A 19,995-nucleotide genomic window follows, 5' to 3' on the forward strand; every position below is an offset into this window, starting at 1 on the left:
ACACTTCCACTTCCAACGCCGACGCAACTTCCAACGTCGTCTCGGATCGGTCACGTGCCAGGCCCACCGAGCATCTGACATAAGAGGCGATAAGGGACCTCGGCGCGGGCCGACAACGCTTATCGGCAGATTCAAGTCGAAATCTTGGCAACGAAGATCTGAAAAAGTTCCAAGCCCGGTGTTAATTCCGAGCAAACATCAATCCACACATTCAACAAAAGTCGTCGATATGAAGGTCGGAAAGCCCAAATCAAAGCGTGTGCCCGTACGTCTGCGTCACAAGATCCAGAAAGCGTCTGCGTCAAAGCAGAGGAAAGAGCGCAAAGAAGCGAAAAAGAGCCCACAATGGAAGTCACGACTGAAGAAGGACCCTGGCATTCCAAACCTGTTCCCCTACAAAGATAAAATCCTGGCAGAGATCGAAGATGGCAGGCGAAAAAAGGAAGAAGACGCGCTGAAGAGGCGGGAATTGGCCAAGGCGCAGAGACTGGGCACAGCCGTTGCAGACAGCAAGACGGCCAGAAATGTCGAACAGGACGAGGATGATGAGGACGAAATTCTCGGAGAGGTGGAAGATGACGGAGATGACGATGACGACGAAGAGATGGATGTTGAATCAAATGCGAACCCTATGGCCGCTCTGTTGGCATCCGCGCAAGCGCGAGCCCAGACCTACACCAAAGATGACGCGGAGGAAGACGATGAAGACGAGGAGGACGACAACGAAGATGGCGGAATAGATTTAAGTGCCGCTAAAGGCAAGAGATCCGCCAACAAACCTAACCAAGCGCAAGAACCAAAACACAAAGCGCTTCCCAAGGAGGCGCTAGCAGACCCCGTCAAAGCTGTGACGACTCTCATCGATCGCCTGCAAAAGACCCAGGACGGCGTGCAGCAACTACTAGATTACTATCAGATCCCGCCGCTCGTAACAGCAGGCAGCGATGTGACGTCGCGCTTCCTCGTCGATGTTGCGCGCAAGCGGGGACGGCTGGGCCGCGGTGGTGTACCCAATCTTCATGCTGCGGCATACACAGTTCTGGGAGATTTGAACGACGAGAGACTACGACTGCCGGCGCTGGATGAGATCAAGTCGACGACGACATCGACAAAGACAACGATCGCGGCGGGCAGCAAGAGTGATGTGCAGATTGTGACTAAAATGGCAGAACCATTCCGAATTGAAGGATTATTTGGTGATGGGGCGAAGTGAGCGAGACGATGATGATCGATGATAGTTGTGCCGGTCGAAACTCTCCTTCTGAAGCGCTGCAATTCTTCTCTCCCTTCCTCTCAGCTATTGCACGCCACAGAGCCATGTCTAAGAAATGAAGTCCACACTGAATTTATGCCTCCGTATCTGAGTCTACATGTGCTTTTCGCTTGCCCTTTCACAGTCCGCCTGCGCGCTTCTATGCTTTTAGTACAGTAGCATCCGGCCATCGCTTCCGTGCACCGCTCAGGTACGCATCTTTAGCATCCTGGGTCGCGCCCAACTCCGAGAGCAATTCCTGGCCCTCTTGTACTTCGCGTAACGAAAGCTTCGGGAGGCTCAAAGTTGACTGTATGTTCTCAACGCTTTTGGACTTGATGTTCGCATCGTCTGGTGATAATGCTTGTCTCACGCGGACAACTGAATGAACATGTGAAGCGCTCTTGCTGTGAGATTGGAGGTATTCCTCATTGGACTCTTTCAGGGGCTTGCTGTTCAGCGTCGAGAGGAATGTGGATTGGAGCACGTCTTGTATCTGTTGAGGGAGAGATTCGGGCAAGGTATCGAGTGCGTGTTTGAGACGGGAGCTCTGCTCGTGGCATTTCGGATGATCTGGATCAATAGCCCGGGCAGCCAAAACACATTTCGCTGCAGGTAGGTACTTCTCTGCAATGCCGAATGGTCAGTATCGTCACATCATGTTTGCGTCTATTTGCACTTACTCCGACGAATGTAGACCTCGAAGCCCGCGATCTGCGCATCGATGCTCTTTGGGCTAAGCTCAAGGATCGGTGTAAGATACTTCAAGGCCTCATCCAATGGCTTTTCTGTCTTCAGCAACTCGAGGCCGAGCGGATCTGTGTCCTCTTTCTTTGCAACACCTTCGTCGTCGGCTTTGGGATTCGCTTTAGCTGCAGCTGCAGCCTTCTTCTCCGCTTCAGCCTTTTCAGCCTCCTTTTTGGCCTTCTTAGCGGCTTTCTTTCGGTCGGCTGCGCTTGAACCTTCGCCGTTGAGCTGTCCACCCTTCGCAAGGCTTGGCTGATCGTGAAGCTTCAAATAGATATGAATTGCTGACAATGCAGCGCGAGTGTAGAATGGATGCTCTCGCAGATCATCCTCCCATCGGATCATGTCCACGTAAGCTCGAATCACACCCTTGCGCAAGCTGAAGGTATGGAAGTCGAATTGATCTTCAGTCCAGACGTCAAAAATGTCGTACACGGCCTTGAATCGCTTCAATGCTAAAGCGATGTTGCCTTGACGTAGGTACGATTCACCATCTTCAGTGATGAACCAAACGCACTGCATGTCAAGGAGATCACCAAGTGGTCCTCCCACGGCTTCTTTCCTGGTGAAAAGTCCCATGGTGTCGATCGCATTCTGATTCTCATCGTTCCGCAACTGATACTTTGCGCATTTCGTATTGATATATCTGTCCTTCAGATCCATCTCGCGTGCAGCATTCATGAACTTGGAAGCCTGATCCACATTGCCCAGATTCTTTTGTATCCGTGCTCGCGTCATATGGTATGTGTAATCGGTCTTGGAAGGGTTCAGTGATATGGCTGTCTCGATGTATTGCTGGGCCTTTGATAGGTTGCGTGAGAGAAAATAGTTGTAATGCTGCGCAAGGAAGTAGTTGACACTGAGTTTCCAGTTCAGCACGGTTTTCTCATCTGGCTGCGTTGACGCTTCGTTGGCAGAACCATTGGCCAGATCTTCTGTTGTATAACCTTCGACCAGTGCTTGAATGGTATCCCGCTTGGCTGTGTCCGAGTACAGCTGCTTCAAGTTGGCGAATGTGCTCGGGACACCCTTCTTGAACATGCGTCGTAAATACCGGTCCGCGTGCTCTTTGAAAGCTTCACCATCTAGAAAGTCCAAAGGTATCCTTCGGGGTGCGTCGACACGTTGGCTCTTCTCTGCGAATCCATCATACAGCTCAACAAGTTTCTGTCGATTCCCAGCATCGTCCCTGCCGAGACCCAATGCTTTCTCAAGACCATCATAGTATAGACGCTTTTCGGGATTTCTCGTGAGCAAGACACGGTACGCCTTCTCTGCCTCATCTAACCTGCCGAGCTGGAGAAGATATTGCGCTTTGAGCTCCATCACAGCAGCGCGATCCAGAGCCGACTTGTAAAAGGTTTTCAAATGAGTAAGCGCCCGCTCAGTGTCCCCGCGTTCTGCAATGATCGAGTTCTTGTACAGAATCGCCTCCGCGTTCTCGGAGTCGCCTTTTGACGGAGGTGTCTTGAGAGTGTCCTCATATCGAGTGAGAATGTCCTCCGCTTTCTCCAGATCTCCACTGAGATGTAATGCGACCGCGAGGGCAGTCCAGTTCTGTCTGATGGAAGGTTTCGCTTGGAGCATCTGATTACGACTTTGCACGAACCCGGCATAATCCCGCATCTGCACTTGAAGGAGTGCAAGGTCCCTCTGAATTTGTGCGCTATCAGGATCCAGCCTCAATGCGAACCGATATGCCTTGATTGCCTCGTCATAGTTCTTGACGCCCCGATATAGAAGACCGTAAACGTGCCAGCAAACATGCGACTTCATGGCGTTTTTCAAAGCAAGTTTACACAACTCAAATGCCTCCTCTGTTTTTCCCTGGTTGCTCATTATCAAAGCCTTCATGGCTTGGGTATCGCCATGATTGGGATGCTTGCGCAGGATCTGCTCGGCCGCTTTGATTCCCTTCTTGTATTGCTTCGTCTCATAATTCTGGACAAGATGTCGGAAAAGCGTCTGCTCTTTAGGCGGGAGAATCTGGTTGGTTTGCGCCATTGTTGACGTCTTGGAGTTGTGTCTATGGGCAGCCGCTGACGTCTCAAGTGATATTCTCGTTTAATTCCGCGAACTGTCGCCAATAGCCCGCGTGGAAGAAATGGCGAACAAAATGCTCCGATCTGTCAGACAGAAGAACAGTGTCGCATGGTAGAATCCTTCGACTTGCGATGCAGTTTAATGTACAGCACTGAATCGTCAAAGCGAGCTTTGTGCACGCACGTCAATGCTGGATGAGAATGCGGGCTGCATTGCTTGCCAAGATTTCGCCTGAGAACCCCACCACCTCATACAGCATGTCATCTTTAATAGCCAACCCCTTGACAGCCTGGATAAGGGTTCAAAATTGGAATCAAAGGCTCGCACAATATTCCTGTTGTATGTTTCGAGAATAACAGGAACACCCCCTGCAGAATCATGTATCGAAGAGAGTACACTAGAGGAGTGTGTTCGTGAAGGGAATACGACCACTATTCTAGATAGAGTGCTGCACAATGTGGACAAATCGTGCAAAAATTCTCACGTCCTCCAAATATAAGTTGACTGGCAAGACTTCAGCATCTTCGCTATGGCAGAGTATTCAATTACAGCGACCGGCCTACGATTTCATGCGTGCATTCAAATGAGCGCATTCAAATGAGCGCAAGCCTTTTCTGACCGACGAACAGAGGTATGGGATTTCAAGCAGATGCGGTCAAAAGTAGATTCATCCGAATTACGTCTTGGTCCTAGACCTTCCCGACGTTCTCCTTGATGAAGTGGCTGGAGCATTTCCTCCTTTCGTAGTATCGTTCACTTCGATTTCCTTCTTCGTCTGAGACTTCTTCGCCCGAGCCTTACCCGTAGGCTTTTCGTCCGCATCATCAGAAGATTCCTCGGTCTTCACCTTTTTACCCCGACCTTTTTTCTCGGCAGGCTGTACACTTGGAGTAGGTTTGGCAGCGCTGGCCCTTGCTGTGCGGCTGCGCTTGTCAGATTGCTGCTCCTCCTTGAAATCTTCATCCTCGTCGTCGTCCTCTGGCTCGGCTTTGGCCTTCCGTTTCGAGCCTTTGGCGCTTTTCGGAGCATTTGCGACATCGTCATCCCCAGAGTCGACGTCACCAGCCACGGCAGCAGTCTTCTTTTGCACAGATGGAACGACAGCTGACGTTCTTCCTCCAACCTTGAGGTGGACGATCTTTGCACCATTTGGTAGTACATTGGCATCTTTCTTGCCTTTGTCCCAGCGATATTTCATCAGCCAGTTCTCTGGAAAGCGACTGCTGTCTGCGAGAAGCTCACAAGCTGTTGTGCATACACCGATGAGCTCATCGTGAATTCGCTTGATCTGCTCGTCGTCGAATGTGTTGCTGTATTGTTCCGGATGTATTCTCGCTTGATAGAGAATTTCGTCCGCAACCCAATTGCCTACACCACTGATGTTTGCCTGATCGAGCAGGAGTGCCTTGACGGGAACTTTCTTCTTTCGCAACAGCTTTGTAAGAAATTCCACCGTGAGGCGATCCTTATCAATAACGGGATCTGGTCCATTTTCCTTGAGCGGCGACTCCTGTCTTATTTTGCTGGCTTCACAATCGACGAGTCTGATTCTCGCAAGCCGTCTGGCATCGATAAAGGCTATCTCGAGTGCATCCCTGTCCTCGCCATCGACCGTCTCAGGATCACATTTCAATAAGAACTTCATGTACTTCGGCGGCCACTCCTCCACTGTCTTGCTCTCTTTGGCTTGCTTGTAATAGCCAGTTTCCTCAGCACTGAATTTGATCCACCCCGTCATGCCCAAATGCATAACAGCATGGGGCGGAGCCGATAATGTCACATAAAAGTACTTGCCCTGCTGGCCAGCACCAATGACTTTCTTGCCCTCGACGGCTTTTTGGAAGGCGGTGGCGGAGCATCCCACCTTACCATACACGATATCATCTTCAAAACCTTGGCAGGTTCTAATTGTTCTGTTGACAAGGTGCTTGCGCAGGTAATGCACGATGCGCGCGACTTCTCCGATCTAATGCACTGTTAGAATATGGCATTCGGAAAGACCAAGTTTTGAACAATACCTCAGGCATGATGGAATCGCAAGAACGAGCGAAGCAAAATGCTGCTCAGGGACGATCCCAATTGATTTTGCCTGAAAGAAGTGCACAAGGCACCTCGACTGAAACCTTGGAATGTTGCAATTGCTGATGTTGAACCGGCTCAGGAGACGATCTGAGGCCCAACAATGAAGGGGCTGTGATTTATTACAAACGTCCACGGATATATATGATAGGCGTAAGTGTCGCTGCGTGAGCGCGCAGTCGAATTTCAGGGCAGGGAAGACGCGCGCACGCGTCAATGAGCTCATCAGTATTACGCTCGGACCTCACTTGCACTCATTCGTGAGATCTCTTCTGTCCCGCATGTGAGTATTGTGTGCATGAAATACACATAGATGGAATGCCAGAAGCCAGCGTATCGCGTCAGGAATGTATATAACTTCAAACAGCAGGCTTGGTCATGATGCAGCACCGAAACATAATCTACAATACACGTTTACTGTGAAGTTGGCGCAAACGACGAACATAACCCATGCCCATCAGCATATAGAGCACCAATGATTTAGCCCAGGGATGTATCTATCTCATTACATCATGACATTATGGTAGCGGCATAATGTCAATGATATGTATATGATCGTATCCGCGCAATTCTCGCCTTGTCTCTTTGCATTGGTCAACTCATGATTCGTCCTCATTCTTCTATAATCGCTATCTCACGTTACCAGCGTACATTTACATCAACCCAATTCACAAGAATGCCTTCATCAAAGGGAACCCCGACTGACCCCGAACTTCGTGAGAAAATCAAGGAGGAAGTCAAGGCCGAAGAGAAAGGTTCGCTGAAAATATCCCCTCGGTCCACCAGCTGGACGAGACCTCGATACTGACGTTATTTTAGGCGGCGGCGCTGGCAGCTGGTCGGCATGGAAGGCCGGCGAACTTGCACGACGATATGAAGCGCAAGGTGGAGACTACGAGGACAACGGCGAGAACAAGAACAAAGCTCAGAAGGGCGAGCCGGAGAAGAAGGAAAAGTGATCTTGTTGATCATTTTCCATGCATCATGTCTCAGTGCCACACAGGCGTTCGGAACCTCTCCACTGGCCATTAATGATACCTTACGATGATGATGATGTTTCTTTGAGTTCGTTTTGACTACCTATATGTTGTAACCATTTCCATATGATGTTTTGACGATTCGTTGCGGTGATGATTCCAGATTCGTTCGGACATTCTACACTGCACAACATTAAATGTTTGGTAAGCATCACTAAAGCGTCATACCTCAACGCTAGTCCAAATATGGTAATAATGACCATCGTCACCTGGGCAGCCACGCATTCATGAAATCGATGAGCAGTGTTCGCGTTTGCCGTACATTAGTTGATGACGATCTGCGGATCGAGCTCAGGAAGACTGCCGACCACCTGCGCTCCATATCTCAAAGTTCTGCGATTCGATCGATCCAATCAACGTGCTCAGGAATCAAAAGTATGGAGCATCACGCTCCCCATAAGAGAGCCGTATTTGAGGGCTACTACGGCAAATTCGATCTGCCCTCCGGTGGTCATCTCGCGGTGATAATCTGCGAAGTTCGCGGAGCTAAGAGCAAACCATTCATGGTATCCTTCACATACGTCCCGAAAGATTCCACGAATGTGTACCAGAAGGAAGTATGGGCCGAAAAAATCGAGATGGTCACGGAATCCGACAACACGAGCTTTCGACTCGATATTCCCGACATAGGCTTCGTGCGATGGGGCGCCGATTCTCTGTCTGAATATGATCTCTCACACCCAGACTTTACATTCAAAGCTAAGACGACATCAAGAACACCGTGGGCGGACGGAACGAGTACACCGGAGAGTCTGCTTGTACATCTTCCACTCCCATTGCACTGGCACGTCCACTCGCTAGCTTCTGCATGTTCCTTCTCATTGAGTATCCCCAGTATCGAGCTCCAATCTGCAGATTCTTCTGGCCATGCGACTGTGCACGAAGAGAAGAACTGGGCCTTCAGTTTCCCTTCAGCGCACATCTGGGTACAAGGTCGAGACGGCGCGAACGGGCTCTGCTGCGCGGGAGGTCAGATTCTCGGTATGGAGGCTTTCCTGCTAGGCTACCGAAGCAAGGATTTGAACATAGACTTCCGACCTCCTTTCGCAGTGCGCTTCGCTGGACTCAGCCCTTTCTTATCATATTCTCATAACTGGGAAAATCGTACATTTGAGCTCAGTGTGCAAAGCTTCCAGCAAAAGCTGATGGTCAAGGCTTCTGCTCCAAAAGGAACGTTTTTCTCCTTGAGCTCGCCTTTTCCGGAAGGTCACAGAGAGAATTATCTCGGACAAAGTTTCCGAGCCACTATTGAGGTTGAGATATATCAGAGTAGCTGGTTCGGGCCATGGCGACTAGTCCGAGAGGACAAATTCGAGAATGGCAGTCTTGAATTCGGAGGAGGATATTACCCACCCGCAGGAAGCTCCGAACGCTATCACTGATGCCGAGCCACTGGGGCGCCTACTACTCGATTTACAACTTCCGTCAAGTAAAAGCAAAGGCCAGAATGATCGATCCCGCTTCTCGTAATGAATATACAACCGGATTCTCCAAATAAGCCATTGTCCGTAATGTCAAATTTCGTAAAGTAAAGATGGCCCTTCGCGAAGCGTCAACAATCTGACATTGCTGCTAGACGATCAAAAACAGAGACTGCCATTGTTTCGGGCAAGATGACCAGGTGCACCTGATCAGCAATTGTTCACATAGTCATCGTTTATGGATGCTAGTTGGGACGCTTCGAGCCAGACCACAGCGTCGAGTTTGCGGTAGGATGTGCCATGTGGAGCTTGACCATTCCATCCGGATAACTTTGGCAGCAAACGGACGGGCGTCAACCATGCAATCGAAACAGTGCTCGATAGGAAAAACGCTCTTGCAAGATGCGATGACAGTATGCGATCGGGGAGGGGGGGCATATTTGCACCAGGCTTGACCTATCGGTACTAATAACTAATCGAACGCAATGATGGAAGTCGGAGGTGTCGTGATTGTGAGCAGAGATTATATAAATGTAGTCCACCGTAGATAAATTGTTGTCGCGTGCAGACGTGATGTAAGCGCGACAGAGGCGCGTCTCCGCAGAACACCTGCCGAATTTCAAGGTGAAGCGATGATTGATTGCATTGTGACTTGACATCGACAACTGCTACGACTTTGGCGCAACCTTGCACATTACAGCTCAACATGGCTCTCCTCGTTGATAAGCACCGTCCGCGCACACTAGACACCCTCACATACCATCCTGAACTTGCCGACCGATTACGCTCGCTTGCTGCCAGCGGCGACTTTCCCCATCTCCTCATCTATGGCCCTTCTGGCGCAGGCAAGAAAACGAGAATTACTGCAACACTGCGCGCGTTATATGGCCCCGGCGTTGAGAAGATCAAGATCGACAGCCGTGTTTTTCAAACCACCAGCAATCGAAAGCTCGAATTCAACATTGTGTCATCGAACTACCACCTGGAGATAACGCCTTCCGATGTGGGAAACTATGATCGCGTTGTGGTACAGGATCTGTTGAAGGAGGTGGCTCAGACTCAACAGGTCGATCTGGCAGCCAAGCAACGATTCAAAGTCGTTGTCATCAATGAAGCCGACCATCTGACTCGCGATGCGCAAGCTGCCCTCCGCCGAACCATGGAAAAGTACAGTCCCAACCTCCGCTTGATTTTGTTGGCCAACAGTACGAGCAACATCATCGCTCCTATTCGATCACGATGTCTCCTCGTGAGAGTAGCGGCGCCTTCCGAAGAAGAAATTGCAACAGTACTGGCAAAAGTACGGAAAGAGGAAAGATATCCAGCGTGTGAGGCATTGGAGCGGAGGGTAGCACATGAAAGCCAGAGAAACCTTCGCAGAGCTCTACTCATGTTTGAGGCAGTGCATGCTCAGAAGTAAGTCTCACCAAACTCGTCACGATCATCTAACGCAAAGACTAATCGTGTGATAGTGAGAGTGTGAACGAGAAGACGCCAATCCCACCGCCAGATTGGGAAGCTCTCATCGAGGTCATTGCAAAAGAAATAATTGACGAAAGATCACCAGCGCGGATCTTACAGGTTCGAGCGAAGCTCTACGACTTGCTTACCCACTGCATACCGGCAACAACAATCTTGAAGGTATGCGGCTTATGATAAATGTGAAGTCTCGTTTTCAACTGCTAACGATTATGAAACAGACTCTTACATTCAAGCTTATGCCAAAGTTGGACGACAGCCTCAAAACCGAAGTCGTCAAATGGAGTGCTTTCTACGAGCACCGGATACGGACCGGCAGTGTAAGTGAACCCGAGGGAACGAATGCATTCTCCGTCACTAATGACCGGCTCTTTACAGAAAGTCATCTTCCATCTCGAAGCCTTCGTAGCCAAATTTATGAGGATATACGAAGGTCATCTGATGGGCATGGACCTGGATTTTGATGATTAAAAAACATGGATGGGATCATGTCGGTCGCGTCTCAATCGTTGGGTGTTCCCGAGCTCTGTGACGTGTGTGCGATTTCTCTTTGATTGTTTCTCGGTCTAAGCGCGGCGTTACTTTCAAGATTGGCTGGGAATTAGAAGTGATTATACTTGAGCGCATGAAATAGGATGATGCTTGGTCGCATCAAGGGGTCGCACAAGATGTGCAGTTATGACGCTCATCGTACCAATAAATGTGAATCGTAACTCCCGAATTTCTTTGTCGCATGCAAACAACACCAACGCCGACCAAAGCCTTCACTGTATCTACCTGCATACCTTTGACGCCCAGCAGTTTGAGCATTCGAAGGATACTATTGACAGACCAATCGACGATACAAATATGTCCACTAACCTCATGGACACCGAGCCTGGTGGTGAACAAACTCAGTACGCTCTGTATGACTTATCACCATCTCCATGACTCCTCTAATCGAAGCAGATACGAGGGGGAAGCGTCTCATGTTCAGCCTCACAAGAAGTCTGGCGGCCAACTTGGCCAGGCCGAGACCACGGAAGATCCATCGAAGACTCAAGACCATGTGCAAGATCAGCATAGAACTGGAGAACGCAAAGCTGAGAACATGCGTTATGGCCAGGCGATCAGCGAACAGGGCGTGGGTGGCATGACGACCACTCAGGAGCACCTGCATGGAGACGTGCTACAGGAAGAATCTCATTCTGGTGAAGTTGGGAAGAAGGGGACCATGGATTCGGCTCACGCGAGGGAGGTGAGCGGATATGAGGGTGAGAAGGATATGGATAATAATATTGGTGCTTGAAGAATCGGAATGCTTCTCTCTCTTTGGTGGACCGCACCGAAGAATAGCAATTGTAGGACGATGGGCGGCGCAACTGTTGCCTGCATTTGCACGATGTAATCCCACGTTCTCAGCACAATACGCCAGTCGCTCTGACTGTATCATCATGTAGTCGGACTGCGCTGTGCTTCATGTGGATGTAGAGTGATCACGATGAAGCCTACGATGAAATGCACCTGGGCGTTCAGCATTATTACATCAGGCACGGGCACGAATGGATGGATTGCTCCAACAATATTCAAGGGCACAGGTCAGCCCGCAGAACGTCGGAGGAGCGCACAGACCCTTACATGTAAGCCAAGCTAAGACCAAAGCGTCAACACAGCGAATGCACGCCAAGCCCCGGAAAGCTCCCACACACCGATTGTGTTTTGCGGAGCAAGAATTTGAATTGCGCTCACGACACGTCCTGTCAACTACCACCCCATCACCACATCAGCACCATTTTGACCGGCATTCGTCAAGATGAAGCTCAACATTTCGTTCCCGGCCAATGGCTCGCAAAAGCTGATCGAGGTCGAAGATGAGCGCAAGCTCCGTATCTTCATGGACCGTCGCATGGGTCAGGAAGTTCCTGGCGACAGCGTCGGCGACGAGTTCAAAGGCTACATCTTCCGCATCACTGGTGGCAACGACAAGCAGGGTTTCCCAATGAAGCAGGGTGTTATGCACCCAACCCGTGTCCGCCTTCTTCTCGCCGACGGTCACAGCTGCTACCGCGCCCGCCGAACTGGTGAGAGAAAGAGGAAGTCAGTTCGTGGATGCATCGTCGCCATGGACTTGTCGGTGCTTGCTCTCTCGATCGTAAAGCAGGGAGATGCGGACATTCCGGGTCTGACGGATACCGTCCACCCCAAGCGCTTGGGTCCCAAGCGTGCGACCAAGATTCGTCGCTTCTTCGGTCTCAGCAAGGAAGACGATGTGAGTACTCATAAGTTCTATGAGCCTCTACTCCTCTTCGCCAACCTGCCTCGCGGCATCGGTTGAGTCTGAGACCAGTCATTTGCTGACAAGAACTGCTCTAGGTTCGTAAATTCGTCATTCGTCGTGAGGTCCAGCCCAAGAAGGAGGGTGCGAAGCCATACACCAAGGCTCCTCGCATCCAGCGCCTCGTTACTCCCCAGCGTCTCCAGCACAAGCGCCACCGTCTCGCGCTCAAGCGTCGCCGAACAGAGGCCAGCAAGGACGCCGCCGTAAGTCAAAGTCATTCTGTACTATCGTTTTCATTAGCGCTAACATGGTTGCAGAACGAATACGCCCAGATCCTTCACAAGCGCGTCAACGACGAGAAGGCCAAGCAGGCCGAGATCCGCAAGCGTCGTGCTTCCAGCATGCACAAATAGATTATCATGTGTGTTCTTTGATGATTTCTCCAAATGGAAGCAAGGCTGTAGAATTGTGGTTACGATTCCAGCTGCTTATTTTCGGGGTTGCATCGGGCGTTAGAGGTTGGCGTTCCATCACGTAGCATTGAGCCATGAAAGCTTTTTCAACCTTTTCTTCGATGATGGTCCAGTCTCCAACAACGGTATTCTTTGCTTCTTTGTCGAGGCAGGTTTTCATACATGATTAATCACACAATGACATCGCAACGAGTCTCCTATGTTGCCAGGACATATCGTTCGCCGTTAGAGCAGTACATATCGACAAGACTTCTATCTACAGAGCCTCTCGCTTCTATGCCATTGACGACACTTCGAGGCGGCACTCAGTATCCTAGATCTCTGAGAATAAAAATGCCGGAGGCACTTTCCAATATTTATGCACGTGACCTCAAGCCAAGACCGGGCTCCGCAGAATTTATGCAGACCCTGAACATGTGTGTAAAGTCACGTGCGCGCGTACCCCCCAACGCGTCTCGTCATCGAGCGCAATTAGGCACGAATTCCAAAAATATGGCAGACGCGTTGACCTTAATATGTCGCGTGCTGGATCGCCACTACTGTATTCACTATAGTTATTGAGGTAACAGCCGCATACGACAATCGCTTTCAAATGCAATATTGCAATATTGCAACATCATCATCAAATCGCAGGAATCACCGCCGATCACCAAATCCTGGAGATCACCTCCAATCGCCAAATCACAACACAATAGATCATATCTGAGCGATCACGAACACACTCGTCAATGCGCACGCTAGAGTCGCATACTGTGAGAGAAACTCGAACATACTGAGAGTCGCTTCACCATGACAAACATACCGGGGAACGCGCCAGGCATATTCGCAGGCACTATCTTCACGATCATACCCTGTGAGGAGCTGGACAATCGCGAGATCGAGCGTAACCGAAGGATCATCGAGAGTCAGGGAGGGGAGTACCGACCTTTGGACGATAACGATCAACACATCCCTGGACTAGAACAAGTAACACACATAATCTCAACTCACATCGACTTCCGGCAATACACGGCCGCTCTTGAACATGGCATCGATGTTGTGAAGCCATCGTGGGTAGCGCATAGCTTGGGCAAGGGAAAACAAGTATCAGCGCGACAGTACAGCCCCGATCCAAGTCAGTTCTTTCAAGATGTGGTCTTTACTTGCGGAGACCTGCCACCAGGCGATGTTCGCGCCATCACTGCTGGTGTCATGGTGCTGGGCGGGCAATATAGTGGACCTTTGACCAAAATTGTCACTCATATTGTGACAATGAGTCTAGATGATGAGCGATGTAGGATTGCCGAAGAAAAGGAGTTAGGTTGCAAGATCGTTTTGCCGCATTGGATAGATGCATGCTTGAAACTTGGGAAGAAGATCAGTGAGAAGCCATACCTGCTTCCCGATCCCGAGATACTTCGCGCAGAGCATGGAACCTCCATTCGGAGCTACCCAACACCACATTTGTCAGGAGCAACAGTAGCTACCCCTTCAGGACTTCCTTGTTCAACACCTCCGATAAGTCCGTCGAAATCTCGCAGATCGCTCAACGCTCTATCATGCAAGAGGGTATTTTTTTCCAAAGATCTGGAAATCAGCGCGCACATACACAAGACGCTCAAGGATTTGATTCATTCAAGCGGTGGGTCGTGCGTCAGTAATATCGACGCTGCCGACATCTACATTGGCCAGTTTCGTGACGGCTCTGACTTCGTCTCCGCCTCTCGCGCCGGAAAGGAAGTTGCAAATCTCTCTTGGCTCTACCATGTCATCAATCAGAATCGATACTCAAATCCGCTCAACAAGTTGCTTCACTATCCAGTGCCGCGACATGGAATCCCAGGATTTGAGAACATGAAGATCAGCATTTCAAATTACTCCGGCGACGCACGCACTTACGTGGAAAATCTGGTGAGGTACTGTGGTGCCGAGTTTACCAAGACCATGAAACAGGACAACACCCACCTGGTGACAGCACACACCCAGAGCGAAAAATGCGAGGCTGCACAGGAGTGGAACATCAATGTTGTCAATCATCTCTGGTTGGAAGAGAGCTATGCGAAGTGTGCGGTACAGACCTTGTCAAATCCGAAGTACAATACATTCCCAGCTAGGACGAACCTCGGCGAAGTCGCAGGTCAGATCTCACTTGACATGAAAAGTGTTGAGCGAGCCTATTTCCCCAAATCACGCTCGCCCCAGAAACCGAAATCACCTGCAAGACCGTCTGATCCAGTTGTCGCCGATCCACCAGCGAAAAAGACTATTGAAACAACTGAGCGTCCCACACCACCCCTGGAAGAAAACGACACAGGTGATAATGCGGAGCCATCGACGACCAAGAAACAACGTGGGCGACCTCGTAAACCCGTGTCAACACCACGAGTTAGTGACGACAAAGAGAACGAATCGCCAATGGTTCTCAGCGTCGGTCGTGCATCAAAAGCCAGAGCAATGGATAACCTTCACCAGCAAGCTGGCGACATTGCATTATTTCAGAAGGAGATGAAAAGGAAAGGAGGTGTAGTACATGGCGGGCGACGATCGAGTCACGCCGATGATTTTGCATCCCCTGCACCGGCGACCAAAACTTCACGGAAGAGAACAAGTGAAGAATTTGACGATTCAGAAACAGACGAAGAGATGGCTGACGACGGCGAGACACCAAAATCAGCCACCAAGCAAAGCAAGAAGTCGAGAACCACGCTTCCCGAGATTCACACCAGAATGATGGTCACCGGATATGATCGCTGGAAAGACGATAAGCATATAGAGTCCTCAGATCGAGACAAATTGCGCATGCTTGGCGTTGCTCTCACCACAAAACCAAATGCCGTAGATGTGCTGGTCGCTCCGCGGCTGTTGCGCACTCGGAAATTTGTCTCCGCTCTTGCGTGCGCTCCTATGGTCGTCGATCTTAAATATCTCGAAACAGCGCTGACCAAATCGAAGCTCATTGAGAAGCCAGCACTGCTTCATGATCGTGAAGGCGAAGAGCGAATGGGATTTCGACTTGTCGATGCACTGCAACGAGCGAGAGAGAATCAGGGCAAACTCCTGCGCGGATGGTCCATATTTGTTACTAAAGATGTCAACGGCGGTTTCGAGACTTTCAAGGAGATCATTACTGTCAACGGTGGGGCCGCGTTCCTCTATCAGGGTCGCACTGGCATGCAACTGCCCAAGCGTCGATTACGCGATGATCCACAGTCGGGAGAGGAGTCTCAGAACCAAGGTGGAGCAGATGAGTTTGACTACGTCTATCTTGTTTCTGGGAACAGTGAGAATGACCAAAAGCTCTGGAGAAATTTCCGGAACGTGGCACACAGGCAGGAGGTCGAGGCGAGGATTGTCACGACGGACTGGCTGCTGAATGCTGCAATGAGCCAGCAGATTACTTTTGATGAAAAGTGGTTGCTGTGAGACGCTGCGTAAGTAGAGCTTACGGCAGCAAGAACCGTTGTTAGCTGGTTGGAGAAATTGTAAGACGACCGGCCATGCTGGAGAAACTTTTGTAGGAAGGAACATGATTTATGTGGAAACGAAGCCATGACCGGTAGTTCACAGCCGAAGCAATCAATATCACCCTAAAGCATTTCTGTAATACTCGATCCTTCAACCAACGCAAGGGAACCCGTGCTCCATCACGCAATCCGAATATGCTTCAATAAGATATGCGCTGCAATAGTTGCGACAGGCAACGATTATCATGCCTCTTCTTCTTCAGGGAGAGCCTCTGTAAACGCCAGATCCCCAGTCTCGCCCAGAATCGAAGCAGCTGTCTCCTCCAGCAAGATCCCAAACGCGATGAGGGCCGTCTCGTCCATGCTTTCAAAATCGAAACTCGTCTCACCCAAATGCCCGCTACCGTAGTAGTCCGAAACATACGCATGAATGGCTTTGAGCAGGTCTGAGCTGGGCAGAGCGTCGGGCGGCAAATGTCGATGCTGAGTGTACTCGTCGTCCTCCTCGTATCGGACGGGCGCTCCGGCTCGGCTGTAGAGTACCTCGTCGGGTCTGAGCGGCTTCAAGCCGCGGTTGTTGTCGCCGAGGAAGCCTTCGGCGCCCAAACGGCCGGCTACAGCGTCGTAGAGATTTCCTTCGCGATTTCGCTTGCTGCGAGGGGCCTGTGTTGGGTCTTTGCTGTCGGATTCGGAAGCAGTTGGCGACTCTTGGCGCTTTGGTGCTTTGCCCTTGTCTGTCCGCGGCTTCTTTAGCTGCTGGCGCTTCTTTGTGGGCGTTTGGCGATTCTTTCGTGCAGTGGAACTTCCGCCTCGCGTGTCTCCCTCAATCTCAGCATCGTCTTCATACTCCTCATCCGAATCAACATCATCGCTGTCTTGCCTCCATCCATCCTCCTCCTCATCAGAAGAATTTGACTCCCGCATTCTCCTCCTGCCCAAAGATCTGCGCCTTTCCTCGCTTGACGAGGACATTGAGAACTTTCCTCAACAGGCCCTCATCCATATCCTTCCAGTCCTGCCCTATGACCGCCTCGCCCTCGCGCAGTTCATAGATGGTCAAAACCGCACCCTTCTGTCCTGTAGCATCCACCCAGCTGTGTAATGCGTTCGCCCAGTCCTCAAGAGTGCGCCAGTAAACATAGCAGCTTGCGCTGACTTCGCCGCGGGTTGTGGCGGAGATCCACTCGATCTTGGAGCCGCCGGCGGGTGTGCTGAGGTGATCGAGGACGATACGGATATCGCCTGGTAATAGTTTCCGATCGATGGACGGGTTATGAAACAGATCTGGTGGAAGTGAGGAAAGATCGAGACGGAAGATGTGGTGGTGGGCGCAATAGGCCGTGATCAGATCAGCCCATAGCTGGAATTGTTTTTCGCGGGTAGCGAGATTTCGTTGGATGGAATAGAACGGCCGGAAGGAGGCATATCGGGGGAAAGTGAAAGTGCCTGGGTTGTTTCCCGAGGCCAAGGATAGTCCTGCCAGTGAAGGCTCCGGTGTTGCGCTGCTCATCTCAACGGTGTTCCAGAGATGGTGGAGTCACCCCGCCGACATCATAATTCAAGAGCGGCATGCGAGCTCTTGGCCAATTTCAGATGCCGCTGTCGCTTGCATCCACGCCTAGACGTTTGGACGATCATCAAGTAAGAGTGGTACTGATTATCAGGAGTCTTGCATAGCCGCATTTCATGTACACACGCATGTCATTCGGATGCATTCAAATTCGGACCGATGACCGCTGGCGTCTTCAATATCAACTCAGGCTCAGATTTACTCATTGAAATGAGCTCGATTTGCAATTATAATACCCAAACGCCAATGGTCTTCGCGCATGAGCTTTCATAACCACGGATTGAAGTTCGACATGAACGCCAGGCCGGAGATTGTGATGTACCTCTTGCGGCTTCGTGACGGCTGCTGTGTGCCCCACTGCGAACATGCAAGGTACCGCTGTGGCTGAGTACCCGACGACGACAAAAAGTAGGGACACATCAGCTTCGAGGCACTTTCATACTTCGAGTTCGTGGCCGTCATGAGTGTGATTCGCGTTCATTACAATGGACCTCTACTCGCCGATCGACGGTCAGCTGGGCGAGATACGAGTCCTTAGAATCTTTCCTGGTAGCGCGGACGATCCGATACAATGTTCGCTCCAGTTGTGCTCCTTGGTCACAGAAGTCAAGCCATACTATCGAGCCCTTTCATACGCCTGGGGCACGGAGATGTCAGACATCCCGATCTCTGTCGATGGACACCCCAGAGTCATCACCAGCAACCTGTATGCGGCACTACGCTCACTTCGGGACGAAGAAAGCGAGGTCGCGCTCTGGGTCGATGCACTATGCATCAATCAGCAGGATCTGGTCGAGAAGATGCACCAGATCGGACAGATGAGGACGATTTATCGAGAGGCCAGACAAGTCGTTGCGTGGCTAGGGGACCACAGACAAGAAACAGAGGTAGAATGGCTGACGAGCGCATTAGACTCATTCAATTCCCACATTTTGTGGGACTTGCATTCGCCCTTGAAATCGATATTTGATCGAGCTTGGTGGCAGAGAATATGGGTGCTTCAGGAGGCTGTTTCCGCCAGCCAACAGCCTATGATCCGATGTGGTACCGTCGAGGCTCCGTGGTCGAAATGGGAGCGTCTTGCTCGTAGTTTGGGGTTTCTTCGCAAATACAATGTTGGGTTCTTTGAACACGTCGCTAGCCTCCGTGAAGGAAAGCGGTTGGGTTACTCGGCCGTTTGCGCTCTACTGCATCAAATGGAGGCAACTGATCCGCGAGACAAGATATTCGCACTTCTCGGCTATTTTGATTGCGGGCTCTCAGATGCCATGCATGCAGATTATAGCTTACCGCCAGCGAACGTCTACTGTAGGTTCACTATGAGAGAGATCTGCGACAAGGGCAATCTCGACGCACTCCGTGTGTGTCCACTGGGTCCCGAGGATCGATTTTCCTCGTGGGCTCTTGGTCCGCGTGGTGTCGACTTGAGTATTTTCTGCCGCCATAGTCCTGCTTGGCCTCGATGCCCCACGACTGAGGGGAAGACACCACAAGTCCGTTGGTCTGAAGATTGCACAACCATGTTCGCAAAAGGAGCAGTGATCGGTTGTATCAATGAAAGCCTTGGACCTTTCGATCGTGGTTCATACCGTCAAATTTTCGCGTCATTACTTTTGAGCTCCATATCGAGTGAGAAACTTTTCGCCGACATGTCCATCGGGAGGCTTCTTGCGGACGACACTGCACGAGAGTCTGAGCGGACGTTCTATCAGTTCAAACAGCATATCGTCAAACACTTTTTTGGCGACATGGATGAAGAAAAGCACTACTTCTTCAAAACTAGCGCAGGGAAATTTGTCTTGGGAGATTATGGTATATTATCAGGTGACAAGATCTGCCTTCTTTTCGGTGGTTCCGAAGCCTTTGTCCTTCGAAATCATGGTCGGTATTACACTCTCGTCGGCTGCGCTTACATTGACGGTATGGAGCACGGCCACTTAGAGAAGTGTCTGCATGACGAAAGCAATATCGTCGAGTTCGAGATTCGTTGACAAGGCAATGCACAGCGACCGGGTAGTTATCGCTGTTGGCAATTACGGTAGGGGATCTGAATTCCATGAGTTGGCATGATCGTTCTACCGATGCAGGGATATGTCGAATAAAGTCATAGATGAACATCATAATTTGATGCCGAGCGAAATCTTCGCCCGCTCGATGATACAATGTCTCGCACGACGGCACAGATCAACATCAC

At 50.6% G+C, this 19,995-nt stretch overlaps 12 protein-coding genes across 12 annotated transcripts; 8 read left to right on the plus strand and 4 right to left on the minus strand.

Annotated features, from left to right (window-relative positions):
* The first annotated feature begins 67 nt into the window (after nucleotides 1–67).
* Nucleotides 68–1,671, plus strand: K489DRAFT_381994 (uncharacterized protein). The gene has a single exon (XM_033605263.1). It carries the CDS (start codon nucleotides 230–232, stop codon nucleotides 1,211–1,213), a length of 984 nt encoding a protein of 327 aa, XP_033457986.1. The 5' UTR covers nucleotides 68–229; the 3' UTR covers nucleotides 1,214–1,671.
* On the minus strand, nucleotides 1,413–4,003 carry K489DRAFT_322401 (NMDA receptor-regulated protein 1; the record flags this gene model as incomplete). The annotated part of the gene is made up of 2 exons (XM_033601621.1): nucleotides 1,413–1,879; nucleotides 1,936–4,003. 2 exons carry the CDS (start codon nucleotides 4,001–4,003, stop codon nucleotides 1,413–1,415), a joined length of 2,535 nt encoding a protein of 844 aa, XP_033457987.1.
* A 778-nt stretch (nucleotides 4,004–4,781) lies between these two features.
* K489DRAFT_341490 (formamidopyrimidine-dna glycosylase) lies at nucleotides 4,782–6,264 on the minus strand (the record flags this gene model as incomplete). Its single annotated transcript, XM_033602284.1, has 2 exons — nucleotides 6,061–6,264; nucleotides 4,782–6,008 (listed from the first exon to the last, which is right to left on the minus strand). Coding segments are annotated over exons 1-2 (1,236 nt in total), but the record flags the coding sequence as incomplete, so codon positions are not given.
* Nucleotides 6,265–6,797: 533 nt separating this feature from the next.
* K489DRAFT_411371 (uncharacterized protein) lies at nucleotides 6,798–7,080 on the plus strand (the record flags this gene model as incomplete). Its single annotated transcript, XM_033607797.1, has 2 exons — nucleotides 6,798–6,876; nucleotides 6,941–7,080. 2 exons carry the CDS (start codon nucleotides 6,798–6,800, stop codon nucleotides 7,078–7,080), a joined length of 219 nt encoding a protein of 72 aa, XP_033457989.1.
* Nucleotides 7,081–7,535: 455 nt separating this feature from the next.
* Nucleotides 7,536–8,540, plus strand: K489DRAFT_322802 (uncharacterized protein; the record flags this gene model as incomplete). Its single annotated transcript, XM_033601648.1, has 1 exon — nucleotides 7,536–8,540. One exon carries the CDS (start codon nucleotides 7,536–7,538, stop codon nucleotides 8,538–8,540), a length of 1,005 nt encoding a protein of 334 aa, XP_033457990.1.
* Nucleotides 8,541–9,195: 655 nt separating this feature from the next.
* K489DRAFT_382000 (P-loop containing nucleoside triphosphate hydrolase protein) lies at nucleotides 9,196–10,943 on the plus strand. Its single transcript, XM_033605264.1, has 4 exons — nucleotides 9,196–9,995; nucleotides 10,052–10,220; nucleotides 10,280–10,378; nucleotides 10,437–10,943. Exons 1-4 carry the CDS (start codon nucleotides 9,286–9,288, stop codon nucleotides 10,527–10,529), a joined length of 1,071 nt encoding a protein of 356 aa, XP_033457991.1. The 5' UTR covers nucleotides 9,196–9,285; the 3' UTR covers nucleotides 10,530–10,943.
* On the plus strand, nucleotides 10,908–11,346 carry K489DRAFT_322987 (uncharacterized protein; the record flags this gene model as incomplete). Its single annotated transcript, XM_033601663.1, has 2 exons — nucleotides 10,908–10,954; nucleotides 11,007–11,346. The coding sequence occupies 2 exons, from the start codon at nucleotides 10,908–10,910 to the stop codon at nucleotides 11,344–11,346; spliced, it is 387 nt and encodes a 128-aa protein (XP_033457992.1).
* A 504-nt stretch (nucleotides 11,347–11,850) lies between these two features.
* On the plus strand, nucleotides 11,851–13,132 carry K489DRAFT_432863 (ribosomal protein S6e; the record flags this gene model as incomplete). The annotated part of the gene is made up of 3 exons (XM_033608498.1): nucleotides 11,851–12,306; nucleotides 12,411–12,578; nucleotides 12,633–13,132. The coding sequence occupies 3 exons, from the start codon at nucleotides 11,851–11,853 to the stop codon at nucleotides 12,726–12,728; spliced, it is 720 nt and encodes a 239-aa protein (XP_033457993.1). The 3' UTR covers nucleotides 12,729–13,132.
* Nucleotides 13,133–13,357: 225 nt separating this feature from the next.
* On the plus strand, nucleotides 13,358–16,577 carry K489DRAFT_382001 (uncharacterized protein). The gene has a single exon (XM_033605265.1). It carries the CDS (start codon nucleotides 13,578–13,580, stop codon nucleotides 16,188–16,190), a length of 2,613 nt encoding a protein of 870 aa, XP_033457994.1. The 5' UTR covers nucleotides 13,358–13,577; the 3' UTR covers nucleotides 16,191–16,577.
* On the minus strand, nucleotides 16,502–16,879 carry K489DRAFT_291918 (uncharacterized protein; the record flags this gene model as incomplete). Its single annotated transcript, XM_033600205.1, has 1 exon — nucleotides 16,502–16,879. A coding segment is annotated over one exon (378 nt), but the record flags the coding sequence as incomplete, so codon positions are not given.
* A 253-nt stretch (nucleotides 16,880–17,132) lies between these two features.
* K489DRAFT_322927 (ESCRT-II complex, vps25 subunit) lies at nucleotides 17,133–17,741 on the minus strand (the record flags this gene model as incomplete). The annotated part of the gene is made up of 1 exon (XM_033601659.1): nucleotides 17,133–17,741. The coding sequence occupies one exon, from the start codon at nucleotides 17,739–17,741 to the stop codon at nucleotides 17,133–17,135; it is 609 nt and encodes a 202-aa protein (XP_033457996.1).
* Nucleotides 17,742–18,286: 545 nt separating this feature from the next.
* K489DRAFT_323105 (HET-domain-containing protein) lies at nucleotides 18,287–18,655 on the plus strand (the record flags this gene model as incomplete). The annotated part of the gene is made up of 1 exon (XM_033601673.1): nucleotides 18,287–18,655. A coding segment is annotated over one exon (369 nt), but the record flags the coding sequence as incomplete, so codon positions are not given.
* Nucleotides 18,656–19,995: the final 1,340 nt, after the last annotated feature.

Source organism: Dissoconium aciculare (assembly GCF_010015565.1).
Source record: "Dissoconium aciculare CBS 342.82 unplaced genomic scaffold K489scaffold_9, whole genome shotgun sequence".
Lineage (NCBI taxonomy): Eukaryota > Fungi > Ascomycota > Dothideomycetes > Mycosphaerellales > Dissoconiaceae > Dissoconium > Dissoconium aciculare.